This window comes from Lepidochelys kempii, chromosome 6 (assembly GCF_965140265.1).
Source record: "Lepidochelys kempii isolate rLepKem1 chromosome 6, rLepKem1.hap2, whole genome shotgun sequence".
NCBI classification, from domain to species: domain Eukaryota; kingdom Metazoa; phylum Chordata; order Testudines; family Cheloniidae; genus Lepidochelys; species Lepidochelys kempii.
The window spans coordinates 52,853,796-52,874,087 of NC_133261.1; the positions used below are offsets into that span (position 1 = coordinate 52,853,796).

General features: G+C 39.5%; 1 protein-coding gene across 28 annotated transcripts in view; it reads left to right on the forward strand.

The window, feature by feature from the left end:
* CD44 (CD44 molecule (IN blood group)) overlaps positions 1-16,185 on the forward strand; it is a 102,213-nt gene extending 86,028 nt beyond the window's left edge. For all 28 annotated transcript variants that reach the window (XM_073347941.1, XM_073347944.1, XM_073347956.1 and 25 more), the window contains 3 exons: positions 2,742-2,840; positions 3,931-4,009; positions 8,355-16,185. In XM_073347941.1, the coding sequence (XP_073204042.1) occupies positions 2,742-2,840; positions 3,931-4,009; positions 8,355-8,571 (395 nt within the window). In that variant the 3' untranslated portion in view covers positions 8,572-16,185. The remainder of the gene's footprint in view (positions 1-2,741; positions 2,841-3,930; positions 4,010-8,354) is intronic.
* The last annotated feature ends 4,107 nt before the right edge of the window (positions 16,186-20,292 follow it).

Genomic DNA, 20,292 nt, shown 5'->3' on the forward strand with positions numbered 1-20,292 from the left:
GTACATTCGACGCTGTGTAGAAGGGTTTGGTTCCTTTCCTTTTTTGAATATGTAAAATCTGACAGAGCTGGTGCTGAGGTGACTTTCTGGGATCATCTGCTTAGATTCTTAGCAGAATCAAAGATGTGACGTTAACGGAGCAACGGAGTTCATGAGACCCAAATTTTCCCAACATTTTTCCGGCATGGCATGCTGTGTGTCTGTTTCTTTTAGTGCTGTGGCATCATAGCAAAGCAGAGCGAATGCTAGGTCACAACTCTACCACAGTGGAAAATGTGTGCACACATTGAGGGAGGGAAGGAAGGTCCTTTTTTCATAAGATGGGCCCTGCGAAGCATGAATGGGATGACAAAGAAAGTTCACTTCACGTGTTAATAGAACATATTTAAAGGCTCATTCTGAAGAAATTCTTTGTTCAGTCTGCTATGCCTCATGTTTTGACTTGCTTTCCCTCTATAGTCATGTTCAGCTGTGGTCTGACATCATACATATGTCTGATCTTTTGCCCAAAAGCCACAGTGGGATAGTGAAACCATGCACTGAAGAAATCCAACTACATATTTGATTCTTCACAAAGAAAGAATGTGGTTAAGAAGTCATAAGTTGAACCTCACAGAGGTCCCTAGAGCCCCTGTCTGTCTACTTACTGCAAGTGTCTCCTATGGAGTGGATAATCTGGGCCTGTGATGTTAAGTTGCATAGTTGAATCCTAGATATTGTGAATATTTCTGTGGTGTTGATAATATAGTTCTAGACAGCTAAAATCTTTAGTTACTAACTGGGCTTTATTGCTAAACAAAAGTTAGCTGTTTAGTTCAAAGGGGTTGGAGTATCATGCTAGGGCCCCTGATCAGGTAACTATGTCTCTTGAAGTCTGTGGGTACACAATCCACCATAATAGTCTAACCATCTTTGTCTGTTTTCTTGGAGATCAGGTCAGCTCTCCCAGTTGCTAAATTCAGTGCTCAGTTCTTGGTGCTGAGCTATGAATTTCCCATGAGATAGCATGAAGTAGCCCATCAGACATAAGTAAAAACATCTGGATGTTTCACGAAGAGCCTGTTAACAGCAAGAAAAAAATGTGCTTCTTAGCTCTGTGTTTGCCAGCTATTATTAATGAGGTCAGAGATTCTGGTCAGAGAGGAGTCGTGAAGTGCCTTGAAGGTAAGGGAAAGTTTAAACAGGACAAGGGAGAATCTATGAGGCATTCAAAGGGTTTATAGGTGTATGTGGCGGGGTGGCTTGACTGGAAATTGGCACCAACGTGGGGATAGAGATGGCCAAGATGTTACCATACTCAAGAATTAAGTTGATCGGTGCATGGCCCAGCAAATGTTTTTTTATGAGAAATAGGTCAGAGTGAGGGTATATGGTTGAATTGCAGACCTAATCCAACTTCACAACTCAATGTCAAGACAACTTGTCTTCCAGAGGGCTTCACTTCTGGAACATGAAAATTCTGAGAACTGTATCCATATTGATACCTAAACAGAGTCCCTAGGGTCTAGAAGGACCATTCATAAAACCAACACCAACCAACACGGTGATGTCGTGGTTCAGCACGAAAGAGATACCTGCTCCAAGCTTAGCCCACTGGACCTATCTCTATAGTGTGATCAGTTGATGTCAATATAGCAATGTTTGTGACCTTACAGATTGATTTGGCTAACCCATACCAATGTAAAATCCACATGTAGCATGGATTATAAACTTATTCTGGTCAGTAAATTGCTGTGTGGCTGACTCTACTTGATTCATGAAATCATGGAATCACTTGGGTCCAAGTACATCCAGTTCTTCTTTTGCTCCCCAGACAGAAGGCTTTGAGAATGCTGAGAGGACCGCGTGCTTGGCCTGATTGGAGAGAGTACCTAACACCTTGTCCAACAGCATATCAACTGGTTGTTTAAGGGCAGAGACCCATCCAATATAAGGCCAGAAAATAGTTGTAGCTGCATGATGGTGATAAAAAGACAAAGGGATCTATCTGCACGTGGCAGAAGACAATCCTTTCATTAGAAACAACATTCTGATGTTTGAGACCTCTTCATGATAGTAGCTATCAGATTTAGAGCTGGCCAGTAAATGACAATTCTGTTTCATGAACATTTGAGGTTTTCAAATGTGTTTTTGTTGCATATTGGAATGAAAACAAAACCTTTAGAAAGTTTTCATGGAACAGATTTGTGTTGAAACCTCCATTTTTGGATCAAAAAGGTCAGGATTTCAATTTCTCTCTGTCTCTGTCTCTGTCTCTCTCTCTCTCGAATTGACCAGACAGTCCTTCCTGGACCTCAGAAACCTTACTGTCAGAAATTTCATCAAAATCAATACATTTCTGCAAAACATTTTTATGTCAATGAAACAGCATTTTTTCCATGGAAATTTCCTGACCAGCTTCATATTTTAACCCATGAAACAGTAGCAAAATGAAAAGTGAAAACCGCCCAAAAACAACAACATACTATTGTTGAGAAAAATGAATCATATTATTCAAGATAATGAGGCCAGCCCTAGTTATACTGATTATGAACGTATTTTGATGAGCTGTGGGCTGTGCAATGTTTTTCTATGCTACTTTAGTCTGAGATTTTGCAGGGTAAACTCTTTGTTTCTGGACTCAAGGTGAACTTTGTAGTCATATCATCCTTTTAATTGTGAAAGGGCAAGTCTGTAGTGTATAGCTTCCTGTTAAGTATCCTCTAGGCTTGTTGGTCATAATGGATGTTTTTGTTGTCTAGGTTCTATAACTAACAAACACGGTGGCAGAAGAGCAAATCCATCTGGACAGGTCACATCACCAAAAATAGCTTCACAGCCGAGATCAGCCCAAATACCAGGTTGGTATCTGAAGCGATTGCCTTTGGCAGGCTGATCACAGAATTAAAGAAATGGAAATGAAGAGGTTATTACGGGAGATCATAGCTAATCCACACTCCTGTCAATGCATTCAGTTCGTCAGCTCTGAAGCAAAATATTCAGGACAGCTGGAAAGGTGAAAATAGAGATCTAGAGCACTGGGAGGTTCTGCATATGCCACAGATGCTTTTTCTAATGTATTGTCTACAATGTGTATGATTATGTGTTAGAAAGATATCATACCAGATTCTACTCCCATTGTATCATGCCTAACACAATATCAATGGAAGTGATCCCATAAAAGTAGCTTCACTGCTGGGCCTAATTTTGATCTCACTTACATCTCCATTGATGGAGTGGATTTACTCTCAATTTACACTGGGGTAAATGGATTCAGAATAAGGCTCAGAATTTACAGTCAATGTCAGGTTCTCATGTACTAGCTCTATGATGCAATGTTTGGATTGTAAACAGTGTAGGGGAATTTATTTACTGGAAACAAACAAACAAACAAAAAAAGCCAAAATATGCTGTTTCCATATTTCCATATTGCTGCTGGTATGATCCATTTTTTCTGAAACCAAAAACGGAGGGCAAAGTTTAGGATCTCACTTTAAATGGCAAAATGAAGAAAAGTGTAGACCCTCCACTCTGCTTTTAAGTCATCTCTGCATATTGTTTCAGATATCTCAAAACCAGGCCCCTTTCTCCCACTGAAGAAGCAAACAACTAATGTAAATCCTTTCCTTCGCTATAGGCCCAATCACTGTCTCACAGTATAGAGTTTCCAGATGTTAACAGTCAGCGACAGTTTCATTTAATTTGACATGCGCATCATTAAATGTATTTCTCATTCACATGCTCGGTAACTATCGGTAATATCTTAGCACAGTATTACTTACACTCTTGTGTTAGTACCGTATTATATTTACATCCTTGCATATTAGAAAAAACCCTGACAATAACAGGAGAGGTGTATTGTAAACGAATGCAAAAGTGTCCAAGTTCCTGCTATTGTGTCAAATTGCAAATTAGAATAGAAGATAAATTATTTCCCAATTCCACCCACAGAATGGTTGATCATAGTGGCTTCTCTTCTGGCACTGACATTGATTCTGGCAGTCTGCATTGCTGTCAACAGTCGGAGAAGGTAAGGAAGCCCATTTCTAGCTTTGGTTAGAGGAGGTCATTGTTGGAGAGCATGCTGCCTTGCTGTCTTTATTGTTGGGACATCTGTGAAGCTTCTGGTAGCTTTGGAAAAGTACAGAGAAGAGTTTCTGCCAAAATGGCAATCTCTGTGAACAGCACACCTCTTCTTTTGTAATAAACAGTAGTTATTAGACATTGCTGAAGTTTGAGGCTCTGGTCCTGTGCTGAGCACTGTGAAGTGAACCCTTGCACTTAGGTGGAGCCCTATTGAAATCAGTGGGTCATTATTGTTCATTTTCACAGTGACAAAAACTGAACTTATGCATGGCAGAGTAAGGGAATAATTTCTCTCTGTGTCTTACATACTAATGGCCTGATCCTGCTTCTTCTGAAGTTAATGAAAGTTAATAATATGCTAGATGGATGTGAACAGAAGCATGTACAGTAAATAACAAGCTGGTCCCCAGGTTAACTAAATATAAGCTGATGATGTGCATTGTATAGGCCACAAGAGTACAGTTACTCTGTGTGATAAGCTGTATACACCCCATCCAGAGGACTGTAGAGACAGGATTCACCTGCTCCCACTAGCTAAAGGAAGGGTCACAGCTGCCAATCCTGATTGCAGGAGTTTGCCGTGAGCCTGGCTGGATCAGCTGCAGAGAATCAATTCCCTAGGCCCTCCAGCAGACTATAAAGGGGTTCTGCTGTGGGGAATTTGAAGCTGGTGCTGAAGGAAAGGTTCTTTAGTTAGAAAGCTGGAACTGGGAGAAGAATTGAATGGGAGGAGGGAGAAGGAGGTCCTTTGGATCTTGGCTGACATGAGCCACGGTTTTGACCTTTGTTTTAGGAGTGGTTGAGGGAAACCCTGTAGTAAGCAAAGGGTCTAATAATTTAGGAGAAATCTTTTAAGTATTCAGAATATTCCTTGGCAGTGTCAAGTTCACTACTTTTCTTCCTTGTTCTTTTAGCTTATACTGTCATTTCTACAGCACCTTCCATATGAGGATCTCAGAATGCTTTTACAAACATTAGTGAAAATATCCTCACAACACCACTGTGAGATAGATAAATGCTATTTGCCCCCATTTTACAGATGGGGAAACTGGGGCACAGAAAGGTGACATGACTTACCCAAGTTTAACCAGGAAGTCTGTGGAAACCAGGTCTCCCTATTCTAAGTCCTAAACACAAGACTGTCTTTCTTATCTTAGTAAACCACAGAACAGTTACTAATATTTGTTAGTAACAAATTGCGACTTTTATTTTAAACCTGAACTTTTCATCAGTGCAAATATTCCCATACACTTTTGTCATAGTACACAGTGAGCTAAATTAGTTCCTGGTTTACACTGGCCCTCCTTGAAAGCACTGATTACCTCGCCTCTGGGGCCTGTATGCCCAAGAAAGTGAGTGATGCTTAATAGGGAGGAGATATAGCCAGATTGGCCATTGAAATGTGGTCTCCACTAGCAGTATACCATAGTGTAAATTAAAGCTGGAGGGAGGGAACCTTTGGTTAGATCCTGCACCAGACTAAAGCAGGCTTATGTGAGGCAGGGAAGTACAAATTGGGTGAACTCAGATTGTGATCTGAGGGTCAGGTCCTCAGCTGGTGTAAAATGATATAGTTCTGTTCAAGTCAACAGAGGTGGTGCCGATTTACACCAGTTGAGGTTATGGTCTTATGACTATATCCACATTAAATGTGCTCCTTGAATAGTTTAGAGTAGCAATTTCTCTAGACTATGTCACATGGTAAAACACACAAGAATCTACAACCTCCCTCTTGTTAGTTGATCTAGAAATTATAGTGTGAATGTTATGGTTTATTGATTTGTGTCACTCTGCTATGTCTACAAAGCTGAGACTGCCTTCTCCCCTCCACCCCCCACCCCCCCCGCAAATCACCATAGAAACAGACAGGTCCATCCATGATCGAATACAGATTGTTTGTTTCATTTCTGGACAGATTCTATCAGAAAGCTATAAATTATGAACTACTTTTTTTTATTAAAAACATATTTTTAACTATGAAATTCAGGGACTTAAATGATCTGTACAGCATAACACTAGGTGGGTACACACACACACAGCCCCCTGCTAATTTGTACTGACTGGGAGGAAAATTTTGTGAAATAGAAAGTAGGGGTCTGCTCCAACACACATTGAAGTGAAGGGGAATCTTTCCATTGACTTTAAGGGACACTGGATCAGGCCTTACGTTAATAAATACAGGGTTTTAAAAAAGAAAAAAACAAAAAAAAAACCATGAGTAACTTTTTGCTCATCTATTTGACAAGTGTAAATTAGTTTTAATTACTTAGTCATTTATACTACCTGATAAGTATACTGTAGACTATTTTCCAAAAATTATAAGTCTTAGAAATATGAAAATAGTAATTTATGATCTCACAATAGCAACTTTGTTGTGAGATCTTTGCTGAAAAGCAGGATGAAGTAAACTGAGGGTTTCGTGAGTGGGTTGTTAGAGAGTTAGAAAGTAGAATTTGGAAGGCTTTCACACATATATTTTTAAATGACCAGCTAAATTATGATGTGTTTCCAATACTTAATTGAACTTTTAACCAACCAATCACATATATTTTCAGTCTCCTCCTCATACACACTGGTCAGGATGGGCCCAGGAAGTATATATTGTAATGCTTCAGAATCCAATTTTCACAAGAAATCTTTGACTTGCCTAAAGCACCGAAATGTTTGATTCATTGCTCAAGAGACTGAGCCTCTCTAGTTGGGAGGTTTATGTGACACAGAATGTCTTAGAAATTCTAACCAAAGAAGTAGATCATTTTGGCGAATAGGGAATAGCTTGATCTTATTTAAATTTTCCTTTTTTCACAATTCCTACCTGGGTTATATTTTGAAACAGTGTGACCCAAGGCCCAGCATGGCTTGTGGAGCCCCAACAAAATGAATGAATATTTTATGTAAAGAATCCACCTTTCTAGTCCGAATAACCCCTCCACAATATTCATGGATTGTGGAGGGTCCTTCCCTCCACAATCCATGATGGGATGCAGCACAGTTTAGATATCATTTTGGAAAGAAATTATGCTCTGCCTTACATCCCATGGAATCCCATTACTGTGTACTATTTTCTGTATTGGTGTTGTGTGGGTGTAATTCAGGGCTGAATTTGCTCACATGTGTTGCATAAAGTAAACATAGTGAAACTGAGACAAGGCGGATCTGCTCTCTGTCACCTTGGCTAAAACAGCTGTCGTATGTCTGTCTGGCAAAAATATATATATATACTTGATTCAAACTAAAGATGGAGAAATAATTTAACTGCCAAATTAGTAGTTCAAATGGAATTCACTTAGCCAAAGCAGGAAGCATTTTAAAAGATGTTTGCAGAAACATTGTAGTTGTTTTCAAAGAATAGTGCTGCGTGTGTATGTCTTTAATTAATTATATTTAGCTGTGCACATCTTATACTTAACTGTGCATCATAACCAGAAAGCCAGTTTAACCAGCTCCATGAGATATCCCTGAATGGTATAGAACCAGCACAGCTCGCTTCTATGCCACTCCTCCTACAGCATAACACAGGGGTGTGTTAGGGGGAAGCAATGACTGTTCCCACCCCCTTTTTCCAGAGTTCTGATGCATTATAATGAATGTCAGCTGACATATCAACCCCTTGGGGCCATAGTCTGCAGGTATAGTTTGTAGCTGTACTAAGGCTGCTCAGAACTACATGAGGGATTGGTCAGCATAGAACCAGTCCCAGGATCAGAAAGCCTCAGATGACTTACTTGTGACCTCACCCGTAGCTGCATCCAGGATGCAGCTAAGAATCTGAGGCATAATCTCTAAGCCCAGTCTTTATTTTCCATCCTCAATATAGCCTTTAACAAGCTAAACTGTTGATGATAGCATTGTGACCCCTTCCATAGCATGGTCAGCATGGTTCTAGTCCAGACACACGAAAAAGAGAACAGAAGAGAAAAAATGATCCTCTGAGATAACTGTAGATAGGTTGGAACCCTGGATTGAAATATTACCAGTTCCAAACATTGAACCTTCAGACCTAGTTCTAAAAATAATTGAGCAATATATGAAGGAAGGGATTGTCAAAAGAACTGTGTTCCCACTTAAGTCAATGGGAGTAGAATAAGAGCAGTGGTGGATACTTTTGGATATCCCACCTGAAAAACTTAATATATCCATTAAAGACAAAAGCTTTATGTATTATATTTTAGCTTTTCTCCATTGACAGACTCAAGTTTTATTTCCTTTGCCCCCTTTCTAGAAAATCTACTCTGTATGTTGTGCTTCCCAGTTCCATAATCTCCATTTGTGTTGCTTATTTTTTCTAGATGTGGGCAGAAGAAAAAGCTAGTGATTAACAATGGCAAAGGGTCAGTGTCAGACAAGAAGATGGGTGGACTGAATGGAGAAGCCAGCAAATCTCAAGAAATGGTGCACTTGGTACATAAAGAACAGCCAGATAATCGAACAGGACCATGTGATGAATTCCTAACCACAGATGAAACGCAAAATCAGCAAGAAGCTAACATGAAGACTGGGATGTAGTAGTGTTGGGCCATCTTGTAGATCGAGAGTTGGGGAAATCAAAATCACATGGAACTGGGCCTGGAACTCACAGATGCAATGTGCTACTGATGTCTTTTGAGCATAATTAAGCGTACATTTTATTCTTCTTTTTAATATTTTTAAAAGTCAGGTCCAGATTTTTAAAAATTGACATTGCTTTCTGATATAAGTGCCTGAGACTTGCATAAATTTGGCAGTTCCCATTTCCTACCTGGAAGACACTTATATGTAAGGAGGGATGCTAGTTGAAATCATATTTTCCCCAGTTGCAGCACCTTCACTAAGTGAAAATACAGAAATATCTAGTCACTGCATCTCAAAGGCATTTATGGTAATAAATGTCTAGAGAAAAATAGAGTTAAAGAAAAAAAGGGCTTTGGTAGAGTCTGTATTACACCAGAATCTTTTAAAATCCCCTTCCAGCCCTGAGGAGTTTGTCAGGTGCATTCAGGATCTGCAGGTATAGGCAAACTGTGACATTTTAGAATGATTACAACTAGGGTTACAATGAGAAACCCCAAAAGGACAAAACTATTTATCTCTGTTTTTTTAAATGCCCATGGATATATAATGCCAATAATTTTTATTGGAGTGAGTGGGAAAAGACACAAAAACTTGAGCTGATACATAATAAATGTCTGTTCTTTATTATCTTAACAATCTGTGCAGTTATCCTTCAGTTTCAAAACTGTCTGTTGCTGTTCCCCGATCAATCATATTTTGAGTAAGTTCCCTAGTGAACCTTGTTAGTTAAGTTGACAAATAAATGCAGTGACCACAACTCAAACACATATTTCAAAACCTAGCAGTAGGAAATGATCAAACAAGATGGCAATATTTTGTTTCTTACAGAATAGGGCTCTATCTATCCCTGCTCTCAGATATTATCATAAGATGTTGAGCTTAGCACAACCTGTTTTTCCCCATACTTGTTGCATGTTACATTATCTTGCTGATATTTTAACAGTCAAATTAAAATTATGTGATGTTCTCTTTTGGATTCCATTTCATCCATCTTTTTGTTTAATCTCTGCTTCTTAAAAATGCCAAGAGAAATGTTGTTCACTTGTTGAAACAAGAAGTTGGAAAACTATATAAAGATCAAAGAAAACTATTCAAACAACATAAAATAGCTGCAGCTGCATTGCCTCATGTTTCCCTCCCCTTTGTACACCCCATTTATGTAAAGTATCTGTGTAAACTAAGATGGCGTGCAGTAAGGTACACTGAATTGATTGTACATATTATCAGCAAGAAATTGAATTACCAGCAATAGTCTATCCAACTTCACTTTAAGGAAAAATCTAAGTAAAAACAATTCATTATGTAATTATGATCAATGAGGACCCTATGCACCAGGGGATGGGAATTGTTAAATGGTTAGTCAGTTAAGCAAAATAGTCCCATTCACTGACCATAGATCCTTAATGAACTGAGACGAGCCCGCTAAAGTCATTTATTTTAATTCATTTTTAAAGAAACTTCAGCAGTTAAAATTTCAGCTAGAATTGTCTAATATTTTGCTTTATTCATACTACTATGCATGAGATTGCTGAGGTTGTGTTTCTCAATGTAGATCTTTAGCAGCTCACCATAAATGTTTGTTTTAATGACATACTGTAACATGGTAAGTTTTCTCAGGCAGATTGACATTGATGAAATTCACCCTTGTGCAAGAGGGCCAGCAAAGCATGACTTATTTTGACTGCTTAAGTGGCATATGTGACTTATTTTGACTGCTTAAGTGGCATATGTGCTGGCCCACTGAACAGGGATGTTTCACACATAGAAAGTCACACGTTCGTGGGCTGAATATGATCATATGCTTTGAAGTCAATGGAGTTATACCTGTTTACATCATCAGTAAATATGGTCCAATGTCAACATTCTCATCCTGTCATGAACATACATAACTCAGTTATGCTGTGGGAGATCTGTTTCCTTCAGGCATTTTTCATTCCTGAAGTAGTTTTTGACAATGTTTTCCATTGTAAATCAGAATGGTTGGTCTCTTGAAGGATGCATTGAAATGGGCACTGTGCATAAAATTTGATCAAAGCAGAGGTTCAGAACAAGGCCTCTTCACCTCTTGAGTCCTAGCTGAACATAGGGTCTCTGAAAAGACCTCTTTAAGTACAGGCTTTGGCATGTTACACATTAGAATTCTTACTCTAAACAGGAGTATACCTATTCAGATATTTAATGGGGAAATCTGCCATCTCCTTCCCAGATTACTCAATTTCAGTATCTAGTATGGCAAGGATATCATGACTTGACTTCTTTGGAGGGGTTTTTGGTTTTGTTTTTGTTTTTTGATAGGGTGGCATGCAATCTCTCCTACAGAAGCCGTGCCATTATTTTATATCTGCAAAAGTGATTCTATATTAAATGCCATGTGCCACATGTGTAATTAATTTGCATTATAGTTTCATGCATATAACAATCGTTTGTACTGAGGTGGGGTTTTATTGTTTGGGGACTTTGTTTATTACAGAGCACCCTTGGTATATTTGTATATTTATTAACAGATTAATTAGAAGGAAGAAAGAATCATCTCTAAATTGTAACCAGAAACCTGGGGGGAAAAGTAAATTGTAAATTGAGCTTCCAAAAATAAATTTAATTCTAAATTAAGGGAAAAGATAAGACTGGTATTATTATTAGCTAGGGTTTTTTTTTTTTTTTGTTTTGTCCCAATGAGCCACAGATCTATTTACCTGGTTGTAAACACTAGGCTACACCCAGCAGAAACTCCCTGTACTCTTGAATGCTTTACTAACATTGTGTGTGCGGTTTCCAAGCATTCATTCGTCTGGGGGAAAAAAGTCAGCTTGGCAGTTTGAAATGGGTGGTTTGGCTTCTCTAGAAATTGGATGATGAGTCTAATTCTCATCTCACCTAGAGCTGAATCCTGTAAGATACTGACCTCCCATTGAAGTCAGTGGCAATTGAGGGGGCTCAGCACCTAATGGAATCAAGCCCTTACATCTTTGTCTCACCAGTGAAATTCCACTAACTTAGACAGATTTGGTGTGTGCATGGACCTGATATTTTTTGCTGGCTCTACTTAATTTTCCAGTGGGACAGGTTTAACTCAGAAAAAGCAAAGGTAGGGCAGCCTTGTAAGTAGCATATGGTGTTAAATTACCTCAGACAATGCTGAAAATAAGAAATATAGCCAATACTTGAAGTTACATGGAAATATCTAAAGCACCAAGTGTATTAAGAGTGAGACGTGGCTGTAATCTCTCTCTTTCTGATCAATGACTTCACCCCTGTTTTCTGGATGATTTATAAAGAATGGTTTATTGAAGCAGAGAAGTGAGAAGGGTTACATTATGTTAAAAAGCTTTATGGCAAGAGAGTGTTTTAATATTTTCCACAAAGTCAGTGGGAATTGGAATTCCAGTATGATATTTCTATGTTTTTTTTCTGGCATCTCAGGGATGTTCTGTGTGTGTAATTTGACAGTAACACGAACCTACCCCTGTATTAAGTAGTTTGGAAGGATTTAGCATGCTGATGGAGACTTCCAAGGAGATCATTACCAGGGACCTGATTACTAGAGAGTAATGGAGCTGTGCAAGACAGAGTCTTGCCCCTTGGTTAGGGGAGTGCCTAATTATCCTTTCTATGGCTCCAGGAAAGTACCTATTTCCCTCTCAGAATTAGCTGTTGGACCCAGGAGACTTAGGACTTGTCTACACTTACCGGGGATCAATGCTGTGGTGTTCATAGTGAAGACCTGTTAAATCAACCACAGATCGTTCTCCCATTGATGCCAGTACTCCATTGGAAGAAGAAGAGTAAGGGGATGCTCTCCCGTCGACATAGTGTAGTGTGGACCCAGCGGTATCTAAAGCTTTGTCGACTTGAGTTACTCTACTAACATAACTCAAATTGCGTAGCTTAGATCGTCTTTCCCCCATAGTGTAGACAGCCTCAAAGAACTTAATTGAGCCAGCGGTTGTGGGGACTATTTTGATTTAGATTGGCTTCTTGGAGGAAGTTATTCAATATTGCAGCCAAAAGCTTTTACTTCATCTTAGTAAGCTACTCATCGCTCCTACTACTCTAGTTGAAGGCGATTAGATTGAATTAGATTTGATACTTTATATTTATCTAAATATAGACACAGGAGATAGATCTGGATATTGATTAGCTTTCTGATGTAGGGAAGAAGATGTTGAAACCTGAAGTTGCCCAGGGTGAAATCATGCCTCCATTGAAGTCAGTGACAAGTCTCCCATTCACTTTAATGGAGTAAGGTGTTTTGGGGAACAGAGCTTAACATGATGAGGATGGGAGAGAGAATGCTTTAGGCAGCAAGAAGTTTGTGAGAGAGTTAAGAGAAGGGGTGCAGTGAGAGTGAAATCTCTGTGTTACTCACTAGGAAAGTCCCTTCCCCAGAACTGGTACTTAGCATCTGACATTTGAACATGTTGTAATTCTAGGCAAAAAAACCTGAACTGATCTTTCCCAATGAGCTTTCCTCCCACTGTTTGTAAGCTGAATGTGAGATCTCTCCCACTCGCAGCTCATCTAGTTATTACTATGGCAGGTGGCAAGTAGTACATACCCAGTGCACATGTCTGCTGTTAAGAACTGCTTTCCCTACTGAAAGTAAAGAAAACCAGAGTGTGAATTTGGCAAAGAGGAACAATGATGCCCGTTAAATATGGTTCAGATTATACTTTTGTCTTCATTATCTCTATTTAAAGCTATTGTTAAAGATGTACTTTCCCAGTGCTTAACACGAGGCTTCTGGAACTGTCCTATTGGCACCTATTATTACGTTTTTAAAGATTACGCAGGCTAAGCAGGTTTGTGGTTGTTGGTTTTTCCCTTTTCATGGAGGAATTATGGATTTTACCAGTTAACATGGAATGAAAATCCACTTTTGTATGCAGGTACATTGCTCGCTTTCAAGTCAGCTGTGAATATTGAATATTTTCCGGTACTGCGATTTTTGGAAAGTAGTGATGATAAAAAGTTGCTTTTTATCAAAAGTGTCCTCAGTCAGAGGTGGCCTTCTGTCCTCAAGAATGCTGATTGTTTTTTCAAGGGGAAAGGCAACTGAAGTCAATGAAGTTCTACTTTTGCCCTTACAGTCAGCGTGTGTTCCATGGTGACCTGGAGAATGTCTAACCAGTGGTATTTGCACTGCTTAAAGGGAAGTCACCATTTTATATTCTAACCTTTTCCCCTCTTTTCAAATATTCTGTGGACAAGTGAATCCCTTTTATCTAATTTTGAACCCACTGGAATATGGAGGTTTGAAAGTTTGACTTAAAAATCACTGAGTTCTGCATAGGAAAAAAGGAACAGAGAAGAAAATCCAATGATAAAATGAAAGTGAAAAATTGACGAGAGAGCAGAATGAAAACCAAAGGCAGAGAGACTGACATAATGAACAAAGAGGGGAATGAAAAAAAATTCTCATAAAAAGTAGACATAGTTTTAATGCCATATATAGGAACCTCATTGTACCAGACTATATTTTTGGAAAGTTCCTCTATTCCTTATACATAGCACAGGCTTTCCTCTACCTAGGAAACAAATAGTTTCAAATAATTGCAGCATCTCTGGAAAACAGCATGTATTTTAACTTTCAGGGAAATAAGACTTGTGAATTAAAATAGGTTTTGAGTACCTTGTAAAGCTCAGTACAACTGTTTAAAAATTTCACAAAACTACCCTCCATAATGTTCACTAATCCCTATTTCTAGCTCAACCATAAAAATTTGTTCTGGACAGAAACTTGCTGAAAAGAAATCCAGAGACAATTAGAAGTTCTGCTTATTCCCCCACAAACTTTTGAGAGGAAAATAATGTTTTAGCAATTTTAAGATAGAATTGTGAAGTTAAAAACCATATATATTTTTGTACGTATTTTAGCAGTTTGTTTCTTTTGGATTGCTCAAAATAAAATGTATTATTTCTTCCAGTAAAAAGGCCAAATTCTGATCTCGTTTAGGCCTTGATTCAGGAAGGTATGTAAACATTTGCTTAGCTTTAAGTGAAGAGATTTAAGCAGATTCTGAAAAAAATAGTTCACATTGAGCTTAGTTGTGGAACTGGACAGGTGTGTATGAACTGGGGATGGAATGAGGCATCTAATTTCTTCCTTACTCGGTTCACCTATCGCTAACGCTGCTGTAAAGAAGGAACTAAGCTCCCCTGCCCTGTGTAGCTTTAAGGGTCTAAGGTAAAATAAGATTACAATACCAGGCATGTTCAGAGTTCATGCTGAAATAATGGACCATGGAATAACAACTTGATAAAATTGATCTATTGTTTATTCACTCTCTATACACCATAAATGAGAGCCTGGTTCTAGCTCTGGTTCCTTTATACCAAGTAAAGGGCCAGTGTGTTGTAAAGGGGACCTAAAAGCCCTGGTTCTGTCTAGGAAGAATTTGTCTGGTGCAGAAACTGAGACAGACAGTCGTAAGGCTGCCCACGGGTGGCCCTCTTGTAAGTCCTGGCATAGGGAGCATAGTGGAGTGGGTTTGGGGGCAGGAGAGGTGTATTGGGAGTACAGATTGCAGACATGGGAGGGTGCCAAAAGTTAGACAGGCCTCTAGGGCTAAATTATGTTTGGGGGGGCCCCTCCAGCCCTCAGAGCAGCTCAGGACCAGGATGGTGCGAAGTTCACTTTAAGCCATCTTAGCTTCACTTCCCCCTGGGTTGTGAATTCTGTGCTGCTCCTCTTAGAATCTCTCTCCAGGACACCAGTTTAGTAGTAGGTTCCAACTTCCATACATACCAGAGCACAAGCAAGTTGGGTTAAGGATAGAGTTTCAGCTGAATTTTCTTGCATTTGTTGGTTTAATCGGAGCCATTGGCATTATTTTCTCACACGGTTTTCTTGGTGCTTTGTTTGTTTTCCTTCACTGGCTTAACCTAGAAAACACTTAGATATTTTCAGTGACCCCATTTTCTCTGCAAGCAGGACAGTGAACGCAGGCTTCATGCCTTCTTTCTACCCAGAGCAGCCAGGGCTGAACTGAATACTTTTTACTCCTGTTCAAACCTTTAAACCTGGGGCTGTATTTACAGCTTTTGTCCACCTCTGGACAAACAGAAAGCACTCAGCTCTGGAATAGAAAGCACTTGGCTCAGGGCTGCTGTTTCAAGTTTCTGTCAGTGCCCTCACTGTGGATCCTGGGTGAAAAGTTTCCACTCCCAGTTTGTGGAATGTTTCTTCCCCACCCCCAACCCCAAGTTGACAGTGCTTGCCTTGGGTGGAAACAAGCCTCTACATCATGCCTTAGCTTCCTTCAGTGTCCCAAGTCAAAATGGTCCCAACTGACATTTGCTATGATTCCACAAATCCTGGGAGTGGGAGAGAAAATTCTTTTTTGCAAGTGCTCTGGATTAGAACCCTAAATGATGAGAGCCTCACCACAAAACTCTAGAGCAATGGGGTGGTTTGTTTTCCTTTTCAGATCCACAAGAGATTCAATGTTTGGGCTTCAATCATGCAGTGATGCTTTGTGTACAAAACCTGTACTTATTTGTTGTAGTTTGCAAATGTGGATGGTTTTTTATAATAAATGATCTGTTCTCAAATTATTAATTAAAATAAAAAGCTGGTTTTGTTTGACTGAATTGGCTCATCTTATTCACCAGAGGAAAAAGTGAAATTTGCAGCTAGAAGTCTGTTTCTTTTTCTCCTCTTTCCTTTTCTTCTTCTTTCTTTTGCGATTCGTTTGCTAATAACACATCTTCCATTAGCTCCAAAAAGTTGTGAATGAATTCTGTTTCATTTTTCTAAAAGCCAGTGATATAAACAGCAAAGTAGGTCAAAAATCACTTGTTCATAAGAGATTAAATTCACCTTTGTGCAGAGGGGCAATACAAGGCCTATGTTTCAGTTAGAATTTCCCTTATGTCCTGAAAATAGGGTGTAAATAGGATTTAATAATGGTAACACCACCTAGCTCTGATATAGCACTTTTCATTTTTAGATTTCAAAGTGCTTGACAAAGGAGGTAAGTATCATTATCCCCATTTTACACCTGGAGAAACAGGCATAGGGAGGGAAGTGACTTGCCCAAGGTTACCTAGCAGGCCAGTGGCCAAGCCAAGAATTGACTAGGAGTCTCCCAAGTCCTAGTCAAATGCCCTGTCCACTAGACTATAGTGCCTTCTTTTGTGGTGGCCTTCTGTAAAGGGATGAATTTCACCCATGAGACTATTAATCATTTCTCGCTCACAAGGAATATTGTCTTTGAGAAATAATGTAAGATGACAAAGGAGAGAATGAAAGAATTCAAATCACTCACAAAGGCCATGTGAGGCCCAGTCCTGCAGCCCTGACTCATGGGAGTAGGTTCTTACTCAACCAAGTAATTATGGCCATGAGTAAGGATTATGAGCCAAATTTTCAAAGATATTTAAAAAGCCTAAATAGGGAGATAGGCACTTACTGGGATTTACAGAAGGACCTAAGTAGGTTAGGCACCTAACATCAATGATGCAGGTGCTTAACATGCTTAGGTGCTTTTGAATCATCAGGTGCCTGCCAGTGTCTTTAGACAGCTAAATACTTTTGAAATCTGGCCCTAAAGGACTAGGTTTGTGTTCCCTCTGGCTGAATATAGCTGAGGGTTGAGGGGAACGTTTTGACCTGAGTAAGCCAGCCCTTAATTTCCCTCTGCCCCAAATCCTGCAGCAATCAACACCACAACAGTTTAAAATCATTACCGCCATCATTAAACATTATTAAAGGCACTCCATATTCTACCCTTTGTGCACCTGAGCATCAGCCTCCTCCCTTCAGATCACAGCGGATGTTTTTCCAGAGGATGGAAGGGTGTAGGCAGGCAAGGAGAGCAGTGTATGTGTGATCCCTTTTCCATTTCAGAAGTAGTAACTGGCCTTACCTGCTTTTGAGCTAGTGACTAAGAAGTGAAAGGATAAAAGCTTACCAAGACATGGCTACTTTATGCACTTCCCAAATCCAGGAGAGTCAGTAAAATCACCTTCACAGACACTGTATTACAATACACAGAGATGTCAGTAGCCAAACAGTGTTATTCCCAGGTTAGGTCCATCATACCTGGAAGATAGCCATACCTGCCTATCATCCCAGTGATAAAGTGCCACATCTGGAAATTGATGGTAAATATATGACAACGGACACACTGTATTTAGGTGTATGAATAATACCTCATTTATGAAATGCTTTGTGTTCTAGTCCAGGATGCTGAAATTTTTGCAAACATGCTCGCCTGTCTATAGTATCACATGCAAATTCTGTCCCTTGGACTAGACTTAAATCATGAGAGCAAAATCAGTTTCTATATTTAATTGTTTTCCTTAGGATAGCTGTAGCCCTGTCAGCCCCTCTTGGAGTTTGAAGAGGGATCTCACAGATGTACCCTTTTTAATATTCCTCTTCTCCTTTTCCTCCTAAACCTCATCAGCAATCTTCCCTTTGATGGAGGAGGGCTGGAGCATCGCTCCTTTCAGAGCTTGTCAATACAGTTTCCTGTGGGCAGAATTCAGTGTTCTACTTTATCCGTCTGTACATGTATGTCACGTGCATTACTGCAATACCTGAGTGCCTTACAAAGATAACTACAACCACAAGATGCAGACTTGCACATAGTCTAGTTTCCTCCCTACTACTTCTAATTCAGATGAGACATTTAATTTCATTCTCTCCACATAATGGCAAAGCCTAATGCCTCTATAATTCTCTCAACTCCTGGTAGCCCTCAAAACTGTCACCTAAACTCAGATGTCCCACTTCATAACAGAATTACTTCAGCTCCTGAAGTGGGGCCTCAACCCTGATTGGGGCCTTTGGCTGCTGTTATAAATAAATATTAATAATACTACTAGGCCAGTATGAGTGACTACACTTGGATCTATTATAGCTGACTAATTCTGCCTCAGGTCTCATGGTCACATCAGTTTTAATATTTTTCCTAAAGGTGTATTAACTTTAGGTGCACCAGTTTCTTTCAGTATGATGATGACTTCTCTTCCTGTTTACACAGCATCTAGTGCAAAGTGCATGGTAAAAGGATGTACATAAGATCAGGGAGTTGCATGACATTCTCATTCTTTTCTGAGAACCTCCTCTTCACTATTATTTTCTTACATGCCCTCAGGGGATTGGGGGAAAAGGGATTAAAAAACCCCTCTTTTGTTGTTAGTAAATGATCCACAAGATACCCTTTTTTACTCTACTTCATACTTCACTCACCTGTTTCCCTGATAAAGAAGGAATCACTCCATAAACGATCAGTCATGTTGGAAAGGAATGCTCCTCTAAGATTGGGGATTTTGGGGGCTGGGTTGGAACTGTGAGTTTTCACCTGGAGCACTTAGCTAGGCATGTCCTCTGTTCTTTCTATATTTTTTCTTCTATGCTTCTAACATAACAAAGCTTTGGAATGTAATCAGTGTAGATCTTGTTACAGTTCCTTTGATCCGAAAGGATCCCAAAGTATGGTCCAAGCTTATCAAAGTGAGGTCCCAATATGGAGAAACCATCTCTGGGTTGGAGCATAAAAGGGGTGTAAAAGTGCACAAACACACCAGATTAGGCCAGAAAGTGAAGGAGAATCCTGAGTCCAACTAATCTCAAGAGGAATTTTAGGGGAGCAGAATGATTTGACACCCTTAATTCTTGTAAAAAGTGTTGTCAGGAGATATTTAATGACAGAGCGATCAGGACTTCTGTTTTAAGTTTTGTCCAAAAAATCCCCTTTGTCACCATATTGGGGTATTGAATCATGACTGACTCAGAGGAAAGCATGCCAGCTATTTGACTGCCAACACCACTTTCTGCCATACCCTGGGTTTTCCTTAGCAGTATCCCCCTTCGTAGCTTTGTAAGAGTTAATAAGATCACAGCCTGCAGGCTATTAAATCTCACAGATTAAAGGACTGATCATTTCATATGATAGAAATAATATAACTAACTGTAATTATTCCCAAAAAGAAAAGGAGGACTTGTGGCACCTTAGAGACTAACAAATTTTATGCTCAAATAAATTTGTTAGTCTCTAAGGTGCCACAAGTCCTCCTTTTCTTTTTGCGGATACAGATGGCTGCTACTCTGAAACCTGTCATTATTCCCACTTTGACTATAAAGATTTTAGCTTCCCCATCACACTTAGCAGCCGAAGCACCTGTGATAGTGAGTCATTCCATTGTCATCTTCTAATTATAACTCAGATATTAAAAAGAACAGAAGGACTTGTGGCACCTCAGAGACGAACAAATTTATTTGAGCATAAGCTTTTGTGAGCTACAGCTCACTTCACTGAATGCATCGGATGAAGTGAGCTGTGGCTCACGAAAGCTCATGCTCAAATAAATTGGTTAGTCTCTAAGGTGCCACAAGTCCTCCTTTTCTTTTTGTGAATACAGACTAACACGGCTGCTACTCTGAAACCTGTCAGATATTAAACAGATTCCTCTGCAAAGAGCTCCAGAGGTTCAAAGGTACCTCTTATTTCAGCAAAACTAAAAAGGCAGGATTTAATTTTTAGTAGACAGCGGAAGGAGGTCAGGTTGCTAAAGCAACTGCATGTGTTCAGTGTTCTCCTTTATTTTGTAACAGGACTCTCAGGCTTCTCTAGAATTAGAATTTCAGTTTAAAAATATACATTGAAAATAGGACATAAAATATGCCACTGGGCTTCAAACCTCCCCGCCCCCACCAAGACATGTGTG